Source organism: Pyricularia oryzae, chromosome 6 (genome assembly GCF_000002495.2).
Source record: "Pyricularia oryzae 70-15 chromosome 6, whole genome shotgun sequence".
NCBI classification, from domain to species: Eukaryota; Fungi; Ascomycota; class Sordariomycetes; order Magnaporthales; family Pyriculariaceae; genus Pyricularia; species Pyricularia oryzae.
Window position 1 is genome coordinate 2,565,423 of NC_017853.1, and position 17,359 is coordinate 2,582,781.

The window sequence follows — 17,359 nt, forward strand, 5'->3', positions numbered from 1 at the left end:
TCTTACCTAATCCACATATTTGCCTCCACCCTCTCATATTCCATCCCATCAATCTCATTGCGTGCGCGTCCTCGGGCGAAACTGCACTGCAGAGTCGCTTGCTTGTCCTGCCGGCCTGCGGCTCACACTTGGTGGGAGGAGTTGCCGCTCGAACCCAGCTCCATTGGTTGCATTGGGTAGATCACGCTTGGGCTTCTTTCCGGACAGGGGTACCATCCCTCTTCCAGACCCCCGTCGGACCACCCTCGAAGGACCCCCCTGCCTTGTCTCCCTCCCCATAAAATACAACTGCAGGAGCCCTGTCACTGCTTGCCATCCCCTGCCTTCGAGAGCAGCGACATATAAGTCTCGTCGCACCGCACCGCTCACGCACCGACCCTGCCTTTGCACCTCGGGTCCCTCACGTCGCCTGAACAACATACGTCCAAGACAACCACTGTTGAGCCAAAGAGATGGAACTCATGGAGCTTGTCGACCAAGAGCCTGCCACTCGCCCCTTCCAGTGCGACTGGCAAGCATGCAACAAGGTACGTCGTCGTCGTCGTCGTCGCCGCCGCCGCCGTCGCCACTCCCAACACTGTCCTCCTCCTACTCCTGGTCTCCGCCAGGCGGTAGTACCCTGAACTCGGATCCAAGACCCCCTATCCTCGAGAACCTCGAGGACCCATGGACACTATCCTCCACTGTCGAAAAGTCTCTTGGGACTTCCTCACCGTCCAACCACTTGGGCACTCTTTGACTGACAAGAACGCCCTCCCATTTTATAGAGCTTCAACCGCAAGTCAGACCTTCAGAGGCATTACAGGATACACACCAATGAAAGGCCGTACGCGTGCATAACCCCCGGCTGTGGAAAGAGCTTCATCCAAAGGAGTGCCTTGACTGTCCACATCCGAACCCACACGGGAGAGAAGCCACACCAATGTCAGCACATTGGCTGTGGAAAGAGGTTCTCAGATGTAAGTAACCTGGATGTTGACTCGCCCCGAGTATGATTGAGAGTGGTGCTGACGATGATTAGTCGTCGAGTCTCGCAAGGCACCGCAGGATACACACTGGCAAGCGACCATACAAGTGCTCGCACGATGGCTGCGCCAAAAGGTGAGTCCACCCAGCGAGACCCTCCCCGCTGCTTGACACTGACCCCATTGCCTGTAGCTTCTGCCGTAAAACCACCATGGTCAAGCACCAAAGGCGATCACATCAACGTGGTGGTCTGTCTTCCGAATTCGACGAATGCACTTCAGACTCTGGCAGCGAGTCGCCTCCCACTCCCCGCAGCGCCACCATGTCATGGGCACCTGCCGGCGTCGCCATGGCACACGGCCTTTCGAACCACGCGCTCCACCGCGCTCAATCGTTTGCCGACTTCGGCCAGATGAACCACTTCGGCCTTCAGCAGCAGTACGGTCACCGACAGACCGTATCGCAAGGTGCCCACGAGTACCATGGCCAACAGGTCCACCACGCACACCCCGACATGCACATGGTACACAGGACAGCAGGTGTGCCAACACAACCGTACTATGTCACTGACCAGAGCAATCCTGGCGTTGCCACCATGAACACCAACACCGTCCAGCAGTCATACCACCACCAGGTTCCCAGGCAGCAGACCGTCGACGGCAGGTTAAATCTCGAGGTCGTGACCAGCGCGCCGTCAGCCATGCCATCTTCGATCCAGAGCAGCCCCAGCAGCTTCTCGGCTGGATCTGGCAGGAGTCCCACCGCCCAAGACGGTTACTACACCCACCAGGCCCAGGCTGCGACCTACGCCCTCCACGCCGCGCACGCCGCATCAACCTCTCCGGTCGAGGCGCAGACCCCGATGGTTCCATACCCGCAAGCGATGCCCCAGATGTCGCAACAGGGACACCCGACCCACGCAGCACCGAATGTCCACGAGCAGTTCGCGCACCAAGCCCAAACCGGCGCCGAGGAGGGATGGTACAACGGTGTTTATCAGTCACCAGTCGAGGTCACTACCATGGGCCAAATGCAGACATATGGGTCTGTCGCCTACGACCCATGGAGCGGCATGAAGGCTGAGTTCGAGGACACTTCGCTCCAGATGCCTAGCGCCAGGATCGAGAACATGTGAAGCACCGGCTTTGCATCCGAGGGAATGTCCTCCCAGCAAGTCGCAGACTTGGACTCCCCACGACCAACTGCGAATACCACCGGGACGACGACAACAACAGCGTCGCTCTCGTCATCATCGACCCAGCGAACTGGTACTAGCTTGTGCCCGGCCGACTACCATCGGATCCGCTGTGCGTTCAACCCGATATCTGTAATATCGAATCCAGGCATTTCGAAGCCTCTTGTACCACCACTATTACTCTGCTTTGCCGCACTGGGCGGACGGCATCAGGCTTATTTTGTTTTGCCAATCCTTTTTTTTTTCCTGCTGCATTCTTTCTGCTTCGCGAGCATGTTTGCATATCATTTTGTCGATATATACCATGTGATCGACAGCGTCGCCCCTGACCCGGGCGGCAGGGGCTCCACAGCACCCAGCGCGTCGATTGTACATAGCCTCCTTCACGACCATAAAGCGCCTGTCTGCAGTCTCGAGACTGCGGCGGGAGAAAAGCGTCAATGCGATTGCTAAAAAGTTGTGTTTTGTCGCCGTCTTCGGGGGGACACGCTCGTTAGAGACTTCTTTTGGAAAGAAGTGGCACTCCAGCTGGTCCGCATCGCCGAACACCTTATTCGTAATAATCACCCACCACCGCCATCATCATACCCCGGCATATCTCATGACCTCCGAGGTCACCACAACTCAGGGTCGCCTCCATCCCATGCGGGGTTGTAGGCATCCTGGGCGGATTTTCTTTGTTTCCCGTCGTCTTGTGTTTCCATTCTGCGTCTCTTTATTTGTTTATATTTCCCGGCTTCAACACCCTTCTGAAGCATCGCCTCATCGATGGTACCCGTGGTATCATGGCGATGGGTTGACGAAGAAACGAGTCTCTCTGATAATGCAGATGAGAAGTGAAGGCCGCGCAGCACATGATAGGGGTTTGCCCCAAGAGGGTAATAGAGCTGGACTGGAGAAGAAACGAGATGAGAAGGAAAGAAAACAGGGAGGCAATGAACATGAACCCAGAGTTCAGTAGGGGAATAGAAGGATTGGTAATGAAATCAATGTAAGAGTTGAGGACCTGTGGAAACAGGTTGGTTCAGTGGATGAAAAAATTTGTACCAACACTATTGTTTATATCCTCATCATGTGCTCAATTTTCTTGTCTTCGGAGGATCGGTCGGAGGGGTTCATCATGGTCTTGATTTTGGGAGGGGTTTTCTGCTTTTTTTTTGTTTCTTGTTTTTTTTTTTCCTTTCCAGTTGTTGGGACACATACATACCTAGCTGTGTCAAGGTTGACCAGACTCGTACATGTCACATATATAAGGATCGAGCATAGCGACGAAAGATTCTAGCTTCTTAAGCAACAAGATTGTCAAAATATTTGTTCCCTCGGTTGAGTCTTGTAAAGTTGGTACGAGTACCTAAGGGCAGGTATGCAACGGAAGTGGAAGGCGGGTTGTGTACGGTTTGTCAGACACTGAAGAGCCATGTCATGTTTAGCCGGCGGAGTGTTGCGAGAGGAGGGGTTGTCTCAAGAAGACCGCCCGGACAAACAAGCGATTGCGTGGATGAAGCTTATTGCTGGAACGTTCATTACGCGAGCCGGGTGCCCGGAAGAAATTATCCAAAGCGGTTGGTGTGCAGACGGAAAGAAAAGCCTGTATTCTTTCCTAAGTGGGAGACCTGCGAGAATATGATATATGGGAAGACAACAGGTCGCGCGCCGACCATGAGAGAAGCTGGTGAGATGGGCCCTTTTGGGCAAAAAAAAAAAAAACGTAAAGTCGACTGGTCTCTATATCAGTGTTGGAATGAATAAAGTGAGACTGAGTAAGTGGTATGGTGAATGGATAGGTTGGTTGGTGTGTTGTGAAGGAAAACCAAGAAAAAATCCTCACAGGTTCTCGGATGGCTTGCCCAAGTAATTACCGACGTCAGTCTCGATGGGGCAGTGCAGCTGGGCCGCCCGCCAGTCACGGCTCGAGGGTGCACATCTTTTACAGAATCTCTGTGGCTTGTCCTCGGCTTGTGAAGTCGTGGCAAACTCGACAATGGCCAGGGAGTATGGATGCACCTTGAATCCTGGTATTATGAATATATTATTCACGTTTACGCAATATCGAGATAGTATGTTGGAGATATATCTTGGCTTGCTTGGATACCTACCTACCTACCTAGGTACCTACCTACCTAGGTACCTACCTACCTAGGTACCTACCTACCTAGGTACCTACCTACCTAGGTCTGTCTGAGGTGTGCAACACAGATCGTGAATCCGGGGCGTAAAAAAAATGGGGACCGATCGTTCTTGCATCTTTGGCTCGATTGATTGATTCGCACTCCAGCTCTCACCCAGACTTCCCAAGTAAGGAAAAAATCAAACCGTTAGAGCTTGAAGAAGTATTCTGATGTCTGTTTGACAAGTTCAACCAACAAGCTCTTTCGGGCCAAGACAAGACCAACTCGGGGGCAAAGGATCCAAGAGACGAACTTGGGACTGGACGCCCGCAAAATGCTTTTTAAGAGGCGCGAACCTCGGTAACCCCAAAAACTGCCGACCCCACTTGCTAGATACAACCATACAAAAGAACCAAGGAGTACGGAGGGTGAGATTGTTGCAGCAACCTCATTCTGTAAGCAGCGTTGGAGAAGAAAAAGGCTCTCCAAGAAACAAATAAGAGAGACAAACCAGTGTTTTTTTTGGTTTAATTATATTTTACAGAGTCGTTAAAAAGGAGGAAAATGTCGGATGACACAGCAAACCGGAGGCTAGAGGCCATCAGCCGCCAAGTGTCGGCAAGCGGCTCGGCCGATGCATCGTCGTCGGCAAGTCTACCGAAGCTCGTCAAGGTAGCGGGAGAGTCGACAGCACCCAGGGCTGCGGAAAAGGTGGTCATAATCACAGGTAGGTTGGGCAACATCAAAAACAGCCCAAACTGGACATGCACCCTCCCTCCGGAAATAAGGCTCTTCACACTACTAACACAAAAACACCAGGCGCCAACTCCCCCATGGGAATCGGCCGTGCCACGGCCCACCAGTTCGCCCAGAACGGCGCCCGGGCCGTCTACCTGTGCGACTTTGACGACTCGCACCTCGAGGCCCACAAGAGCGAGATTACGTCTCTGTACGGCCCCGATGTCGACGTCCACGTCCGCCAGTTCGATGCCTCTGACGAGGCGGCAGTCAAGGCCGTCATCGACGACGCCGTGGCCCGCTACGGCCGCCTCGACGTCTTCTTCGCCAACGCGGGCATCGTTGGCCCCGCCACCATGTTCCAGGACGTCGACGCCGAGGGCTTCATGCGCTGCCTGGCCGTCAACACGCTCGGTCCCTTTTTGGCGGCCAAGCACGGCGCGGCGGCCATGGCCAAGGTCGGCGGTGGGGGCAAGTCGGTCTCAGGCGGGAGCATCATCATGACGGCGTCGGTGGCGGGCCTGCGGTCCAACGCTGGGCCGACGCCTTACTCGGCCTCCAAGGCCGCCGTCGTGTCCATGGCCCAGACGCTGTCGTACCAGCTCACGGGCACCGGCGTCCGCGTCAACGCCATCTGTCCAGGTCTGATCGAGACGGGCATGACGGCGCCCCTGTTCGAGATGGCGAGGGCCAAGGGCAACGAGAGGAAGGTCGGGCAGCTCAACCCGCTCAGGAGGGCCGCGCACGCTGACGAGGTCGCCCGCGTCGCCCTCTTCCTGGGCAGCGACGAGAGTTCATACGTCAACGGCCAGGCCTGGGCGGTGGATGGGGGTTTGAGTGCAGGGCACCCGTACGTCCCGGGCAAGATGAGCTAGATGAGGAGGGTGATGGGATGTGGAAGAGGTGATGGCTTTTTTCCCCCACTCTGGCTAGTTCACAAAATTTATCTGTCAGCATTTTGTGTCGATTGTTTCCTGATCAATTTTATGACGAGAAACAATCTCGATACAAATCTCACTACAAGACTGTAGCTTTTTTTTGTGGTTAGATTTGTATCAAATAGCCGGTAAAAAGATGCGAGATGGGCAAGGAAAATCACAGCCAGTTCCAAAATTTAATTCAGATTGTCAAAGTGAAAATTTGACCCACCAACCCGCCCACCCACAGACACACATACACCCTCTGAAAGCGTCATCATCCATCCATCATGACCACCCAAGACGACGCAGCACTGCCCACCACACCATCAGACCTTCACTCTTCGCGGCCTCCAAGGCCCAAAAAGCCCAAAGCCGGGAACCCAATCTCGGTCGCCGTGCAGAGATGGACAGCCTTGCCCCAGGTCGCCCAGAGGTTGCAGGCCGTCGCCGTCTCGCCAACGGCCCTGGTCGACTCGGCGCCGAAGCGCTGGGTCGTCTACGAGCCCATGGCTCTGCTGCCCAGCGGCAGCTTTGCATCGGATGACTGGCGCGTGGTATTGGACGAGCGCTTAGCTGACTGTAACAATGATGATGGCAAAAGCGCCGGCAACGGCAGTGATGGTTGGCTGTTGTCGGCCTTGTGGCGCGGCATCCTCGACGGCCTCTCGTCAAAGTCCCCCCAGCCCCTGACGCACCTGGCCGTCAACGACGGCATCCCGCTCAACCTTCCTGGAGGTGCTGATGGTGGTGGCGATGACGCATCCGCGCCGGGAGGAGAAATGTGTGTAGTAGGCGACGGCGCATCGCCGCGGGAAAACATACTGCGCAGCCCCAGCGGCCTGCGCATCCTATATGGGGATTTTGGCCCGGGGGAGGCGCTGCTAGCCCGCTCCCCCCAGCCGCCGCGACGAGATTGCGGGGACAACGACGACAAAGTCGAGGAAGCAATCTCAGACCGGGACTTTGACCTCGCCCTGTGGGTCTCGACCAAGCAAAACGGCATCTACCAGACGTGGGCGCCGCGGTGGACAATGTTCAGCCGCGGCAACGTCAAGGAGAAGGCACGACTGCTGGCTTTTCACGACAACGACCAAAGCTCGTCCATGGTACCAGGCACCACCACCGCCAACACCACCCCCCGCCCCCTTCCACAGCGAGGATCAACAGCAGCGCCGCCCTGGGCGGTGGACCTCTACGCGGGCATCGGGTACTTTGTCTTCTCGTACGCCAAGCTCGGCATGCGCGTCCTGTGCTGGGAGGTGAACCCGTGGAGCGTCGAGGGGCTGAGGAGGGGCGCCCGACGCAACGGGTGGAAGATCAAGGTGGTCAGGGGCAGGCGGGACCTGGCCAGGCCGACGCCCGACCTGATAGACGACGACGACCGCATCGTCGTGTTCCTCGAGAGCAACGTCGAGGCCGCGAGGAGGCTGAGGGAGCTGCGCTCTTCTTCTCCGGACGACGGGGTGGGCTTCTCAAAAAATGTGCTTCACGTCAACTGCGGATTTCTGCCAGCCAGCCAGCCGAGCTGGGAAGGGGCGGTGGATATCGTCCGCAGCACGGAGGGGAGCTGGCTTCATCTGCACGAGAACGTGGCCGACCACGACATTTCAGAGCGTGGCAAGGAGATCGAGACGCTGATCACAAGCCACATTGACCAAGCTAGAGCTTCGGATGGTGACGACCTGCCCCGACGGGTAGCTCTGGAGCACACTGAGCTGGTCAAAACATTCGCCCCAGGCGTCTGGCATTGTGTGTTTGACGTTTACGTTGGCATTTGAGATGAATTCTCAGCCTGGAGAACATGCATGCTGCTGATCAAATACCCAAACAGCGTAATGCCATCAAGCGGCATAAAGGATATCTATCGCCGACCCGTGAATATCTCGAGAACTACGTGACTGTATGTTCTGGCTGTATATCATGGTCTACCCGTGCGCTGCTGTTATCCAGCCCAAAACTCTGTTGTACCTTGGTCTCGCATGCCACCATCTAGAACATATCAGACAGGTTACCTGAGCTGGCAGATTTGAGGCTAGCAAACCCTCTCCAGACCCAAATGCCGCACAAGTGCATCCAAGTTGCTTTATGACAGCGCGATCAACTTCAAATCTACGAAATTTGATGCTCCGAGGCTATAATGCAAATCTGAGGTGGATCTTCCCGCCAGGGAACCAGCATTAAAAAAAGGGCACGACCATGGACCACGCACGCACGCACTCGCGAAAAGTATGCATCTGAGCCAAACGATAGTCGTCAAGCGCAACATGTTAGGCCGAACTCTACCATTCGAGACCGGCCAGATGCCTTGCCATCTATAAGTCAGAGTGCCAGCCAATTCCAGCGAAGAGGCGTGGGTAGGGAGCGTAAGGGGCAAGCTCACCAAAGAAATGGTGAAGTGCCAAAGCTTCTGCTTCAAAGCTTCTGGGGAGTATTTGCTAATAGTCTTTCTATTCGAGCCTAAAAATAATAATAAAATGAACCTCAACGCCTGTGCGGAACCTCAAACAATTTTGGAGGTAGTCAAAACATTTTTCTCCTCCCAAACTGAGAGATATGTGCCTATTTGCCAGTCATCAGCATGGATCAGCACCGTCAAGGGATGCGAAAGCCTTTTGTAGTCTTCTGGGGAGAAGGTCAAAAAGCGTGTAACCGAGCCGTGCCTAATGTTGCCGTCGCATGCGTTGGGGGTGGCTGGACCTTGCGAGATCGTGATCGGGGCCGGTATGAATGTGTCTGTGGTTGTATGGTTTTCGTGGTGTAGCCTAGTATTTTCTTTTTTTTGGTGAGGATGAGAGATTTCTCCGTCATCTTGTGTGGTACTGTACTGTGAAATAAACGTTTGTCGGAAAGCTCAACCATATATTTGGGAACAAGGGGATCTTTAATGTCCTGCAATATCCATTACAGTGAGCACAAGTACATCAAAACATGGCCAAGGGATCACCAAACATACCTAGTCGGTTGGGATTCGTGCACTGCTCTGGTGTCATGGCCGTAATTAGTGTTTTAGATAGCTTTTGTGCGCGAGAACAAACTGCTGTAGAATGCGTCTACCACAGGCGCAGCAGTAATCATACGGCCGCCAAAGTAGCGGCCATTGAGACCCTTGATGGCGTTCTCGCCTCCCTGCACTCGGTCGAATTTTAGGTAGATATCGCCCTGCGAGTTGGGGTCCAGAGAAATGTGCACAACATGCCCATACTTCTCCTCGGCCTCCTGCCGGACATCTTCTTCAAGCTCCTTGACCCAGTCGTCGCCTTCTTCTCTGTAAAAGCAAAAAAATTGATCAGTACTTGAATCGTACGTATTACCTTGACCAAATTCTGCAGGACTAGGTATCAGTTTAAAAACTTACTCGGCAGGATCAAACATATTGTGAAGTACCACACAGCGACTGGCCTGGTTAACATTGTTGATAGGCAGGGGCTTAACCTCAGTTCTGGGTTTGAGAATCTGTCTCTCAGGTTGCGTGGTGGAGGGTTCGTCAGTTCTTGCAAGTTTTCTCATGAGAGCATCTCGGCTAAAATTGTTGAAGTTGACACCAGCGACGTCAGTGTCATCCAGAGCACTGGCGCCGCTACCCTTGTCGTTGTCTCGTCCCCCAGCGCGGTCAAAATTGGAAGGCTGACCGGCAGCTCCTCTACCACCAGATCCCGAGAACGCGGAACCTTGATACTGCTGCTGTCCATTGGGGCCCTGGAATCCCCGCAGCAGGTTGGCCGTAGATTCGGGGGTGAACTTATCGTTGCCAAGGCCAACGCGGATGGGACGACCTGCTAGATCAAACCCATTCATTTTCTCTAAAGCCTCACGAGCTTGGGTAGCGTCACGGAATCTATACAGTGGTCAGCTTGGCAGAGAACAGGCACATAGCCCATAAGATGGCTGGCGACAGAAAATGAGCCGGTTGTAGAAGACTTACTGCACAAACCCGTAGCCTCTGCTACGGCCGCTGTCGTCCTTTTGAAGTTGAACAAACTCGAGCTCACCAAAAGGTTCAAAAACGTTCTGGAGGTCCTGCTCAGTGATACTGAAGTGTATGTTGCCAACGTACAAGCGATGGAATGGGACCGAAGTCTGCTGGGTTCCGGTGGACTCCGTCTTGACGGCACGATTCTTCTCGGCCTCGGTCGGCTGCACTATGACGGGGATACCTAGGAGTTTTTGACCAGTGAGCTGAAGCGCAGCAGCAACGGATTCCTCGGTCTTGAATTCAACGTAGCCGACTCTGTCATCAGGTTGTTAGTTAAGCTATCGCGCACAGACACAAATTTCAGGACAAGTGACAGCCTGAGCAATAACTTACCCCTTGGACCTGTTACTGACGCGGTCCTTGACAATCTGAGCCTCAGCAACTGGACCAGCCTTCTCAAAGAACTCCTTGAGCTCTCGGGTACGTAGACGAGCGGCAAGCTGTTGAACAAACACTGTACGACGATCACGCTCATCCTCAGTCAGCGCAGGGGGGCTGGGGTCCCTAGACCTGCTACCCCTACGGGCACGTCGGCGGTCGTCGTCTCGGCCGCGATGCGAGCCGCGCCTGTCGTCGTCGCGGTCGCGGCGATTATCCCTAGGTCTGTAGTAGCGGTTCGGCGAGCGGGAGCGGGAGCGGGCGCCGCGGTAGTAGTCGCCCTCTCCTCCCCTGTGACGACGCGAGCGGCGAGAATCTCTGTCGCGGCTGCGGCTGCGACGCCTGCTTTTATGAGTACTGCTGCCCGCGTCGCTTCGGGGGGTCCGGTCAGCCTCGCTCTTGGGCGTCCGGCTGCCGCGACGTCGACGGTCGCGCGAGGAGTCGCGCGGGGACCTGTCCCGGTCGTGACGGGAGCTCCGATCACCGCGTTCGCTGCGGTCGCCATTCGTGTGGCTGTCGCCATTGGAGGTGGCCTTCTTGTCCTTGCTACTGTCCGCGCCGTTAGCTGCGGCGTCCAACAACGCTTCTACGTCCAAATGTGACATTTTCTCTTCTTTTTTTGTCGGGCTACTGAGGACAACTGTCCAAGCAGAGGGGCAGTAAAATTTAACAAAAAAAAAAAAAAACACAAGTGGCAAATGGACCCAAGGTGCACGGGGGATGGCTTCTCGATTTTGGGTTTCAAAATAAGACGCGGACGTGTTGGGAAATGGAGAGCGAGCGAGTGGGGGATGGACGGGAGAAAATCGGCGAATAACCCCAGGTTGCTGATAAAATAAAATATTACCGCCGTTCTGTCAGCGTCGCGGCGTGACTGCGGAAATCAGGCTAAGCTAAGATGTAATTACCCATTTGCTGGACTGGGTCACGTGCTTGGCTTGGCATTTGTTGCAGGGTCTGTTCTAGTTCTAATCGATGGATGTGTTGATGGCTTTGCGAGTGGCTGGTTTTTGCACCTAGTCAGCCAATCGCTTCAAGAACCGAGTAACGAGGTGGAAGAAGTTGGTTGGCTGGCTGATACCTACGGTAAGACCTAGGCAGTGTTCCTACTTAGTTCTACGTTAGTTCTCGTTCTAGAAATAGAAGCGGCTTCCGTACTCTTTCTTCAGTTTTTGGGTGGCGTAAATATTGATAGACATTAAATATTAACTTTAGTTTAATAGCGAGTGCCACAAAGCCATGCGGCAAAACCAGTACAAGACTCGTTCACCATTTCATGTCAACCAGTAATCGATATCAGTACCGTCATCCGATGAATAATCTGACGAGATTCTTCCAATGTTCTTCGTCATTATTAGTGTATTCCTGATATCTCATTAAGCTGCTATAACAGCTGAAAAGTCTATACTTGAAAAAGAAACGCCTCCACCCTTAATATTATACAGGTGCAGAAAAAAAAAGGTAACCAAGCAGTCAACTACCAAAAAGAGGCGATGACTATATCCTGTTTCTCTTTACTTGGTCTTGACAAGAGGCACAATCTCGGTTCCAAATACCCTATCCCAGAAGCGGCTGGTTACACCAAAGCCATTCTCGTAGTCGAGGAAGTGGTGCTCAAGGTGGTATTTCTTCAAGTCCTTGTACCACAGAGGCAGATTCTTGTGGTGCAAGAAGTAGTGGGTGAGGTCGTAGCAGATATAGCCAAAGATACCACCGCAGAAAATGGCCGTGCCGACGTGCCAGTTGTACCAAAAGAGGAAGTGTGCAAGCTTCCAGAATGGGAACGCCAGGACGAAGAACAGGGTTGGAGGCATCACAAGACGAAGCTTGTCCATAGGGAGGTAGTGGTGAACGCCATGAAGAAGGAAGTGGAGGGTAATTGCAAAGCGATTGTCTGGAAGGTACCTGTAAACAAAGCAAGCATCTGTTAGTGACTGTTTTTTGGACAATAAGGCGAGCTCCGGGTCCGGGGAATACATACTTGTCAAGGTGAAACAGGAAACGATGCAAGATGTACTCAATGATCGTCCATAGAGCGATGCCAGAGCACCAGAGCGCTGCAAGGTTGAGCTTGCTCTCGATGCCCTGGCTGGCGAGATATGTTCCGTAGGCGACTGGCGGCAGCCACACAATGGGGATCACCCACCAAGCCGTCTTGCTCAGCGGCTCCAAGAAGTTTCCAAAAAGAGGTGCAGATTCGCCACCCTTGTAATGCCTGGGTCTGTGGACCTGCTCCAAGTAAAACTCCTTGCTGAAGCCTCCAAGGAATACTTGCATCAGCAACGGCTTGTTGAGATCGAGGAACTTGTGCTTCTTGTAGTCTCCCGTGTAGTCCGTCTCCTTGTTCAGGTCCTCCTCGCAAGACATTCCCGTTCGGGGATGTACTGGGCGTCCTTGGGCATCCACAAGCTCGGGGGTGTCGACACCGCTAGATGAGCCCTTGGCGGCACCGTTGCCATTCGCCTTTCCGTTGGAAAAGCTCTTGTCCGGCTTGAGGAAGCCTACCAAAGACTCCTCGAGAATCTCGTATGCTGCTTCGGTGTGGGTGTGGGAGTCCTCGTCCTTCAGAATGGCACCGATGTCTTTTCCAGCATAGTCAAGGACTAGATCGGCTCCACCGGGATGAGCGTCGAGGAAGTCTGTCACATCGTAAACATTTTGGCCGACTGTGACATAGCAAGACCGGTTCGTGTTATGCGCCTCAACCTCGGCCTGTGTGAATGATGGGAGTGTGAGCGACGGCATGTTGGCTTGTGTTCTATGCGGGTACGTTTTGTGAAATGGTGTTGTCAACACCAGATCGATCGGGCTGCAAGGGTAGAATACAGACTGGCACTGTATTGTGTGCAGCCAAAATCAATCTCCAGGACAGCACTGAAGCAATATCGATGAAAAGAAGGCACCTGATGCGGTGAAGGGGAATAAATTCAGCAGCAGGCAGTGAACGTTCTAAATAGGGTTGGAGGAAGAAGCAGCTCCCTGCGACTGATAATAGGGGTTCAAAAATTCCCGTCGCGATGGGGCGTGAAATGAGACTTAGCGCAAAAAAACGGGCGAGGGTGGCGTTATCTGGCCGATAAAGGGAACGTGGAGGATCCGTCAAGTGGTACCACTTTCATTTCTTGGGCATTCAATTTGCCCATTAAAACTGCCGTAGTAAATCGCACCCGCCCAACAAAGTGTGGCACTGTGGAAAATCAGGCGACTGGTTAATTTGACTGGGGCGGATGTGAATATCTTGGCAAAATCGCAATGAAGAGAAAATTTCCAGTAACCTGAGTGACAAGACAGACAGCTGAAAATGCACGATTGACAGGCGACAACCTAGGTGTAAGTTCGAATCATCTCGAAACCTATGCTATTTTTGTTGCCGAACGCGCACTTTTTCTACACACCGACCGTATCATCGCAATTAAGCAATGCCACGGCCACACGATCGGGCCGCCAAGCTGGTAATTGGGGTTGGACTCCACCGTACCAGTAGTTCCCTCCCTGTCAGCTTTACCACTATACACAAAGCCCCTCCACCGCGACTAACGCTAAATGGCGGGGCACCGACCAGCAACACCCACCACTCTACTTGTCAAGCTTGTGTTTAGTGAGGCAAAGACACATCCAACTCTGTGCAGCTATTGGTGGCAATGTTGACGATTGCTCAATTATTAGAGCTTTGTAGTGTATGTAGGCCTTAGGCAGCCAATCAAGTGAATGGTTGCTTGAAGTCGAGCTTAAAGCTGGAAGCATTCACCGTCATCTCGTCGTAAGCAGGCCTGAACTGTTGTATTACATCCATTGCGCATCTTGGGTAGTTGTAGTTTTGACGTCCCCACCATTGAATTAAGTTACCACTCACTCCTCCAGCCTTGTCCTAGTTAAGGTAGCATTTCACAACTAGAAGCTTCTTCATTGCTCGAGTGTCAAGGAGCCTACCCTATTCAAAAATCCCGACTACTTTCACATTCGCGAGCGTATCACTACTTACCTACGAATTGGTTTTTATTGAGCGACAAAGACAACATTGCCTATCATGGCTATATCGCAGGTGCGATGGGGCACCGTGCTGCTCGTCTTGGGCATCGTGCTCGTCGTGATGCCGGGAAAGGCGGCGGCATTCGGCGCCGGCAACATCCCATCCATCTCTCAGGTTGAGGGCCACAACTGGCGACATGGAGGTCTGTATTCCCTGCGCGATGAAAACGCCAAGGCTCCGAAAATAGTCGGCTGCGACTGACTTGTACCTTCATTGTGCCAGATATTGAGGATATGCTTCAGACTCTCCTATTCCTCAAAGGGAAGAAATGGTCTTCCAAGAACATTTCACGCGTCTACTTTGGCAACTGGCTTCGAGACTACTCTCAAGCTGTCGATGTTGGAAGTCTGAAGGGAGTCAACGCGGAGACTGTCAGGATCTTGGTCTGGGTCCTTTCGTTCCTCTCTTTTGGTTACGCCACGGCAGAATTTGAAGTGACCGCAGATCGCCTCGGAGTGTACCGACCTGAGGAACACATCGACAACCCTCTTGGCTATGGCGACGGCAAGGATGCACGCGAGTTTGATCCTCGGCTTCGCGGCCCCGTCGATCCTCGCGAGCTTGAAGTGGATCCCCGAACCGGAATGAAGAACTACATCGCCAACGAGAGCGGTGGCTGGGCTACTAGTGTGGGCTATCTTAGGTTCAGTTTTGCTCGCTGCATCCACTTTGGTCGCGTTTATACGCACGGCAGCCGGTCGGGAAAGGAGGAGGATCTCTGTGAGGCTTTGAGATGTCTTGGGCAGGCTTTGCACTGCATGGAGGTATGTGATTTGGTTTTGGAGGGCGTAATTTTCGTTCCCAATCCCCAGCTCTGACCCGCCCACCTCGAACTGCAGGACTTTTCGGCACACTCCAACTACTGTGAGCTGGCTTTACGAGAGCTTGGTAACCATGATGTGTACCCTCACTGCGGTACTTCGACCGAGATCAATTTGAATGGCCGTCGGGTGTATCCTCTTGTGACTGGTTCGTCAAACCATCCCTGGGTCATATCGGCTGTCTTTATCGTATCTAACTGGAAATGCAGGTACATTCGGAGCGGTTGACTTTTTGCATTCGGTGATTGGGTAAGTCTTGCTCTTATCGACCAAGTGAAGCCCGTGGACGTGTAGGTATTGATGACTTTGTTAGCATTGGGAGCTGACATTTTTATTTTTAAAGCGAGGCCACGGACAATTTAACCCAGTCTGAAGTTGACGAGATGAACGAAGCTCTGATTTCAGCACAAAACATAACAAAGCCGGGCGCAGGTGATGGGAGTCGATCGTTGTTTGGATCCTCTGGGGACAGTACCAGCGGTTTTATATCACTCATTGACAAACTTCCCGGAGTCGGCAATGGATTCGCTAGTGAGGCCAGGGCTCTTCAAGCCGAGTCAGCTGCTCAGGATCAACAGAACCAAACACTGAGCCGGGCCAACCAAGTCCCCGGAATGAGTCCTGATTTCGATGCTGTAGCAACAGCCAAGAAGATTTATCCTATCCTTGCTTTCAGGGACAAGATAGTCAGAGCTATCAGCGACACTATCTCCAAGATTCCTGGTATGGAGAAGCTGCTCGAACGTATCGGTGAAACTCTCACTGCTTTCGTTCTTGGTCTGCTGGCGCCGTTTGTGCGCCCCATCATCAATGGTGTGTCGAAGGTTTTGAAAGATGGTTCGTCTGGTGTGATTGCCAGCTCTTCAAATTCCCAGCTTGAGCCATGGAAGGATCCATCATGCTCTAACCCAACGCATTCCATGCTGGCAAGTAGTCTCAATTTGAATGATACGCCACTATCATGCAGCGTCTACATAGCCGAGTTGCTAACCTCACACGAATTCTCCAGAGCAAAGACCACTTCACAAACGTCCTGAACTCTTGCGCCGGTCGTGTTGCGTCGACGGTGCTTCAATACGTTGTCCCGTGAGTATATATTTTTGACCTGTGTTAAGATCGGTATTAGAACTATACTCGGAAACCTTTGCTAACATATTCTGTTTGCTGCATAGACGCGTCCTTTTCGCATGGGATAACCCGGGCGTGCCTGTAGACGAGGTCGTCAACGACGTTATCCGAGCCTTTCACCATCCCGCAGCTCGCAATGAACAGATCGATATTCAAAAACAGATGTTCGAGACAGTGAGGAAGTGGTCTAATGAGTCTCACCATGTCATCCGTCTCCTGTCCTCGGAGAGTGTCAAGGCGGGCAAGAACCACGTCCTCGCCAACGGCCAAACGGCGACCAAGTCTCTCGGTGGACACGACGGACACGCCCATGGCCCTACAGGGTTCCCCGCAGCCGCTATGCGGGAGCTGGGAGGACATGGCAAAGTCTCAGGCTCTCTCTGGTCTCAGGTCAAGACTCGTGACATGGGCGCCATGAGCAGCGGGCCTTCAGGAGCGGCAGCGCCCCCGGAGCCCGACTATTCGACCCGGCCGCAGGCAGACACTCAGCCTTCTTATAACCAGCCGGCACCTCCTGCGACATATGGCTATGGTCAGCCTGGCCAGCCGCAGTCCTACGGTCAACCCCAGGGATACCAGCCGCAGCACCAGCAACATCCTCCTCAGCCTGCATATGGCAGCGCCCCATACGGTGGACAATCACCGTACCCACCGCAACCTCCGTACGGGCAGCAGCCTCCTTACCAGCAGCAAGCTCCATATCAACAAGCGCCGGCGCCGTACGGACAGCCGGCACCATACCCGCCACAGCAGCCATACCCGCAACAATCGCCATATCCTCAACAGCCTCCATACGGCCAGCAGCCGCCGTACCAACAGCAGCCTCCTCATGGACACCAGGGAGGTTGGGGACAGTATCCAGGCCAGAGGTACTGAGTGGGATGGTCGAGAACGGGTTCTTTTATTAACAATTGGGGGGGGGGGGGGGGGGGGCTGCTTCCTTTGCAATGTTGTTCATGGGATTTGAGAATATCAAGGTACTCGGAGTAGGATGAAGAAGGGGCTGAATAGTGGGGAGAGTCAAGCGGGTTTTTTATTCGCTCCAGATAGATTGGGTAGGAATTGAACCTGATCCGCCTTTCAACACCCAAATTAAAACAAC

General features: G+C 53.4%; 7 protein-coding genes across 7 annotated transcripts; 4 read left to right on the plus strand and 3 right to left on the minus strand.

The window, feature by feature from the left end:
- Positions 1 to 298: 298 nt before the first annotated feature.
- Positions 299 to 3,479, plus strand: MGG_14931 (zinc finger protein 32). Its single transcript, XM_003719893.1, has 4 exons — positions 299 to 527; positions 768 to 959; positions 1,022 to 1,101; positions 1,159 to 3,479. The coding sequence occupies exons 1-4, from the start codon at positions 453 to 455 to the stop codon at positions 2,099 to 2,101; spliced, it is 1,290 nt and encodes a 429-aa protein (XP_003719941.1). The 5' UTR covers positions 299 to 452; the 3' UTR covers positions 2,102 to 3,479.
- A 506-nt stretch (positions 3,480 to 3,985) lies between these two features.
- MGG_17727 (uncharacterized protein) lies at positions 3,986 to 4,405 on the minus strand (the record flags this gene model as incomplete). Its single annotated transcript, XM_003719894.1, has 2 exons — positions 3,986 to 4,173; positions 4,330 to 4,405. The coding sequence occupies 2 exons, from the start codon at positions 4,403 to 4,405 to the stop codon at positions 3,986 to 3,988; spliced, it is 264 nt and encodes an 87-aa protein (XP_003719942.1).
- A 54-nt stretch (positions 4,406 to 4,459) lies between these two features.
- Positions 4,460 to 6,172, plus strand: MGG_03921 (3-oxoacyl-[acyl-carrier-protein] reductase). Its single transcript, XM_003719895.1, has 2 exons — positions 4,460 to 4,996; positions 5,089 to 6,172. The coding sequence occupies exons 1-2, from the start codon at positions 4,834 to 4,836 to the stop codon at positions 5,880 to 5,882; spliced, it is 957 nt and encodes a 318-aa protein (XP_003719943.1). The 5' UTR covers positions 4,460 to 4,833; the 3' UTR covers positions 5,883 to 6,172.
- Positions 6,173 to 6,214: 42 nt separating this feature from the next.
- On the plus strand, positions 6,215 to 8,016 carry MGG_12102 (tRNA wybutosine-synthesizing protein 2; the record flags this gene model as incomplete). The annotated part of the gene is made up of 5 exons (XM_003719896.1): positions 6,215 to 6,506; positions 6,663 to 7,033; positions 7,082 to 7,645; positions 7,759 to 7,827; positions 7,921 to 8,016. The coding sequence occupies 5 exons, from the start codon at positions 6,215 to 6,217 to the stop codon at positions 8,014 to 8,016; spliced, it is 1,392 nt and encodes a 463-aa protein (XP_003719944.1).
- A 316-nt stretch (positions 8,017 to 8,332) lies between these two features.
- On the minus strand, positions 8,333 to 11,154 carry MGG_12101 (RNA splicing factor Pad-1). Its single transcript, XM_003719897.1, has 5 exons — positions 10,234 to 11,154; positions 9,850 to 10,155; positions 9,283 to 9,762; positions 8,881 to 9,192; positions 8,333 to 8,816 (listed from the first exon to the last, which is right to left on the minus strand). Exons 1-4 carry the CDS (start codon positions 10,881 to 10,883, stop codon positions 8,934 to 8,936), a joined length of 1,695 nt encoding a protein of 564 aa, XP_003719945.1. The 5' UTR covers positions 10,884 to 11,154; the 3' UTR covers positions 8,333 to 8,816; positions 8,881 to 8,933.
- A 346-nt stretch (positions 11,155 to 11,500) lies between these two features.
- On the minus strand, positions 11,501 to 13,318 carry MGG_03920 (inositolphosphorylceramide-B C-26 hydroxylase). The gene is made up of 2 exons (XM_003719898.1): positions 12,260 to 13,318; positions 11,501 to 12,183 (listed from the first exon to the last, which is right to left on the minus strand). The coding sequence occupies exons 1-2, from the start codon at positions 13,021 to 13,023 to the stop codon at positions 11,793 to 11,795; spliced, it is 1,155 nt and encodes a 384-aa protein (XP_003719946.1). The 5' UTR covers positions 13,024 to 13,318; the 3' UTR covers positions 11,501 to 11,792.
- A 768-nt stretch (positions 13,319 to 14,086) lies between these two features.
- Positions 14,087 to 17,190, plus strand: MGG_03919 (HET-C protein). Its single transcript, XM_003719899.1, has 7 exons — positions 14,087 to 14,450; positions 14,531 to 15,072; positions 15,148 to 15,277; positions 15,339 to 15,378; positions 15,473 to 16,055; positions 16,139 to 16,215; positions 16,302 to 17,190. The coding sequence occupies exons 1-7, from the start codon at positions 14,306 to 14,308 to the stop codon at positions 17,131 to 17,133; spliced, it is 2,349 nt and encodes a 782-aa protein (XP_003719947.1). The 5' UTR covers positions 14,087 to 14,305; the 3' UTR covers positions 17,134 to 17,190.
- Positions 17,191 to 17,359: the final 169 nt, after the last annotated feature.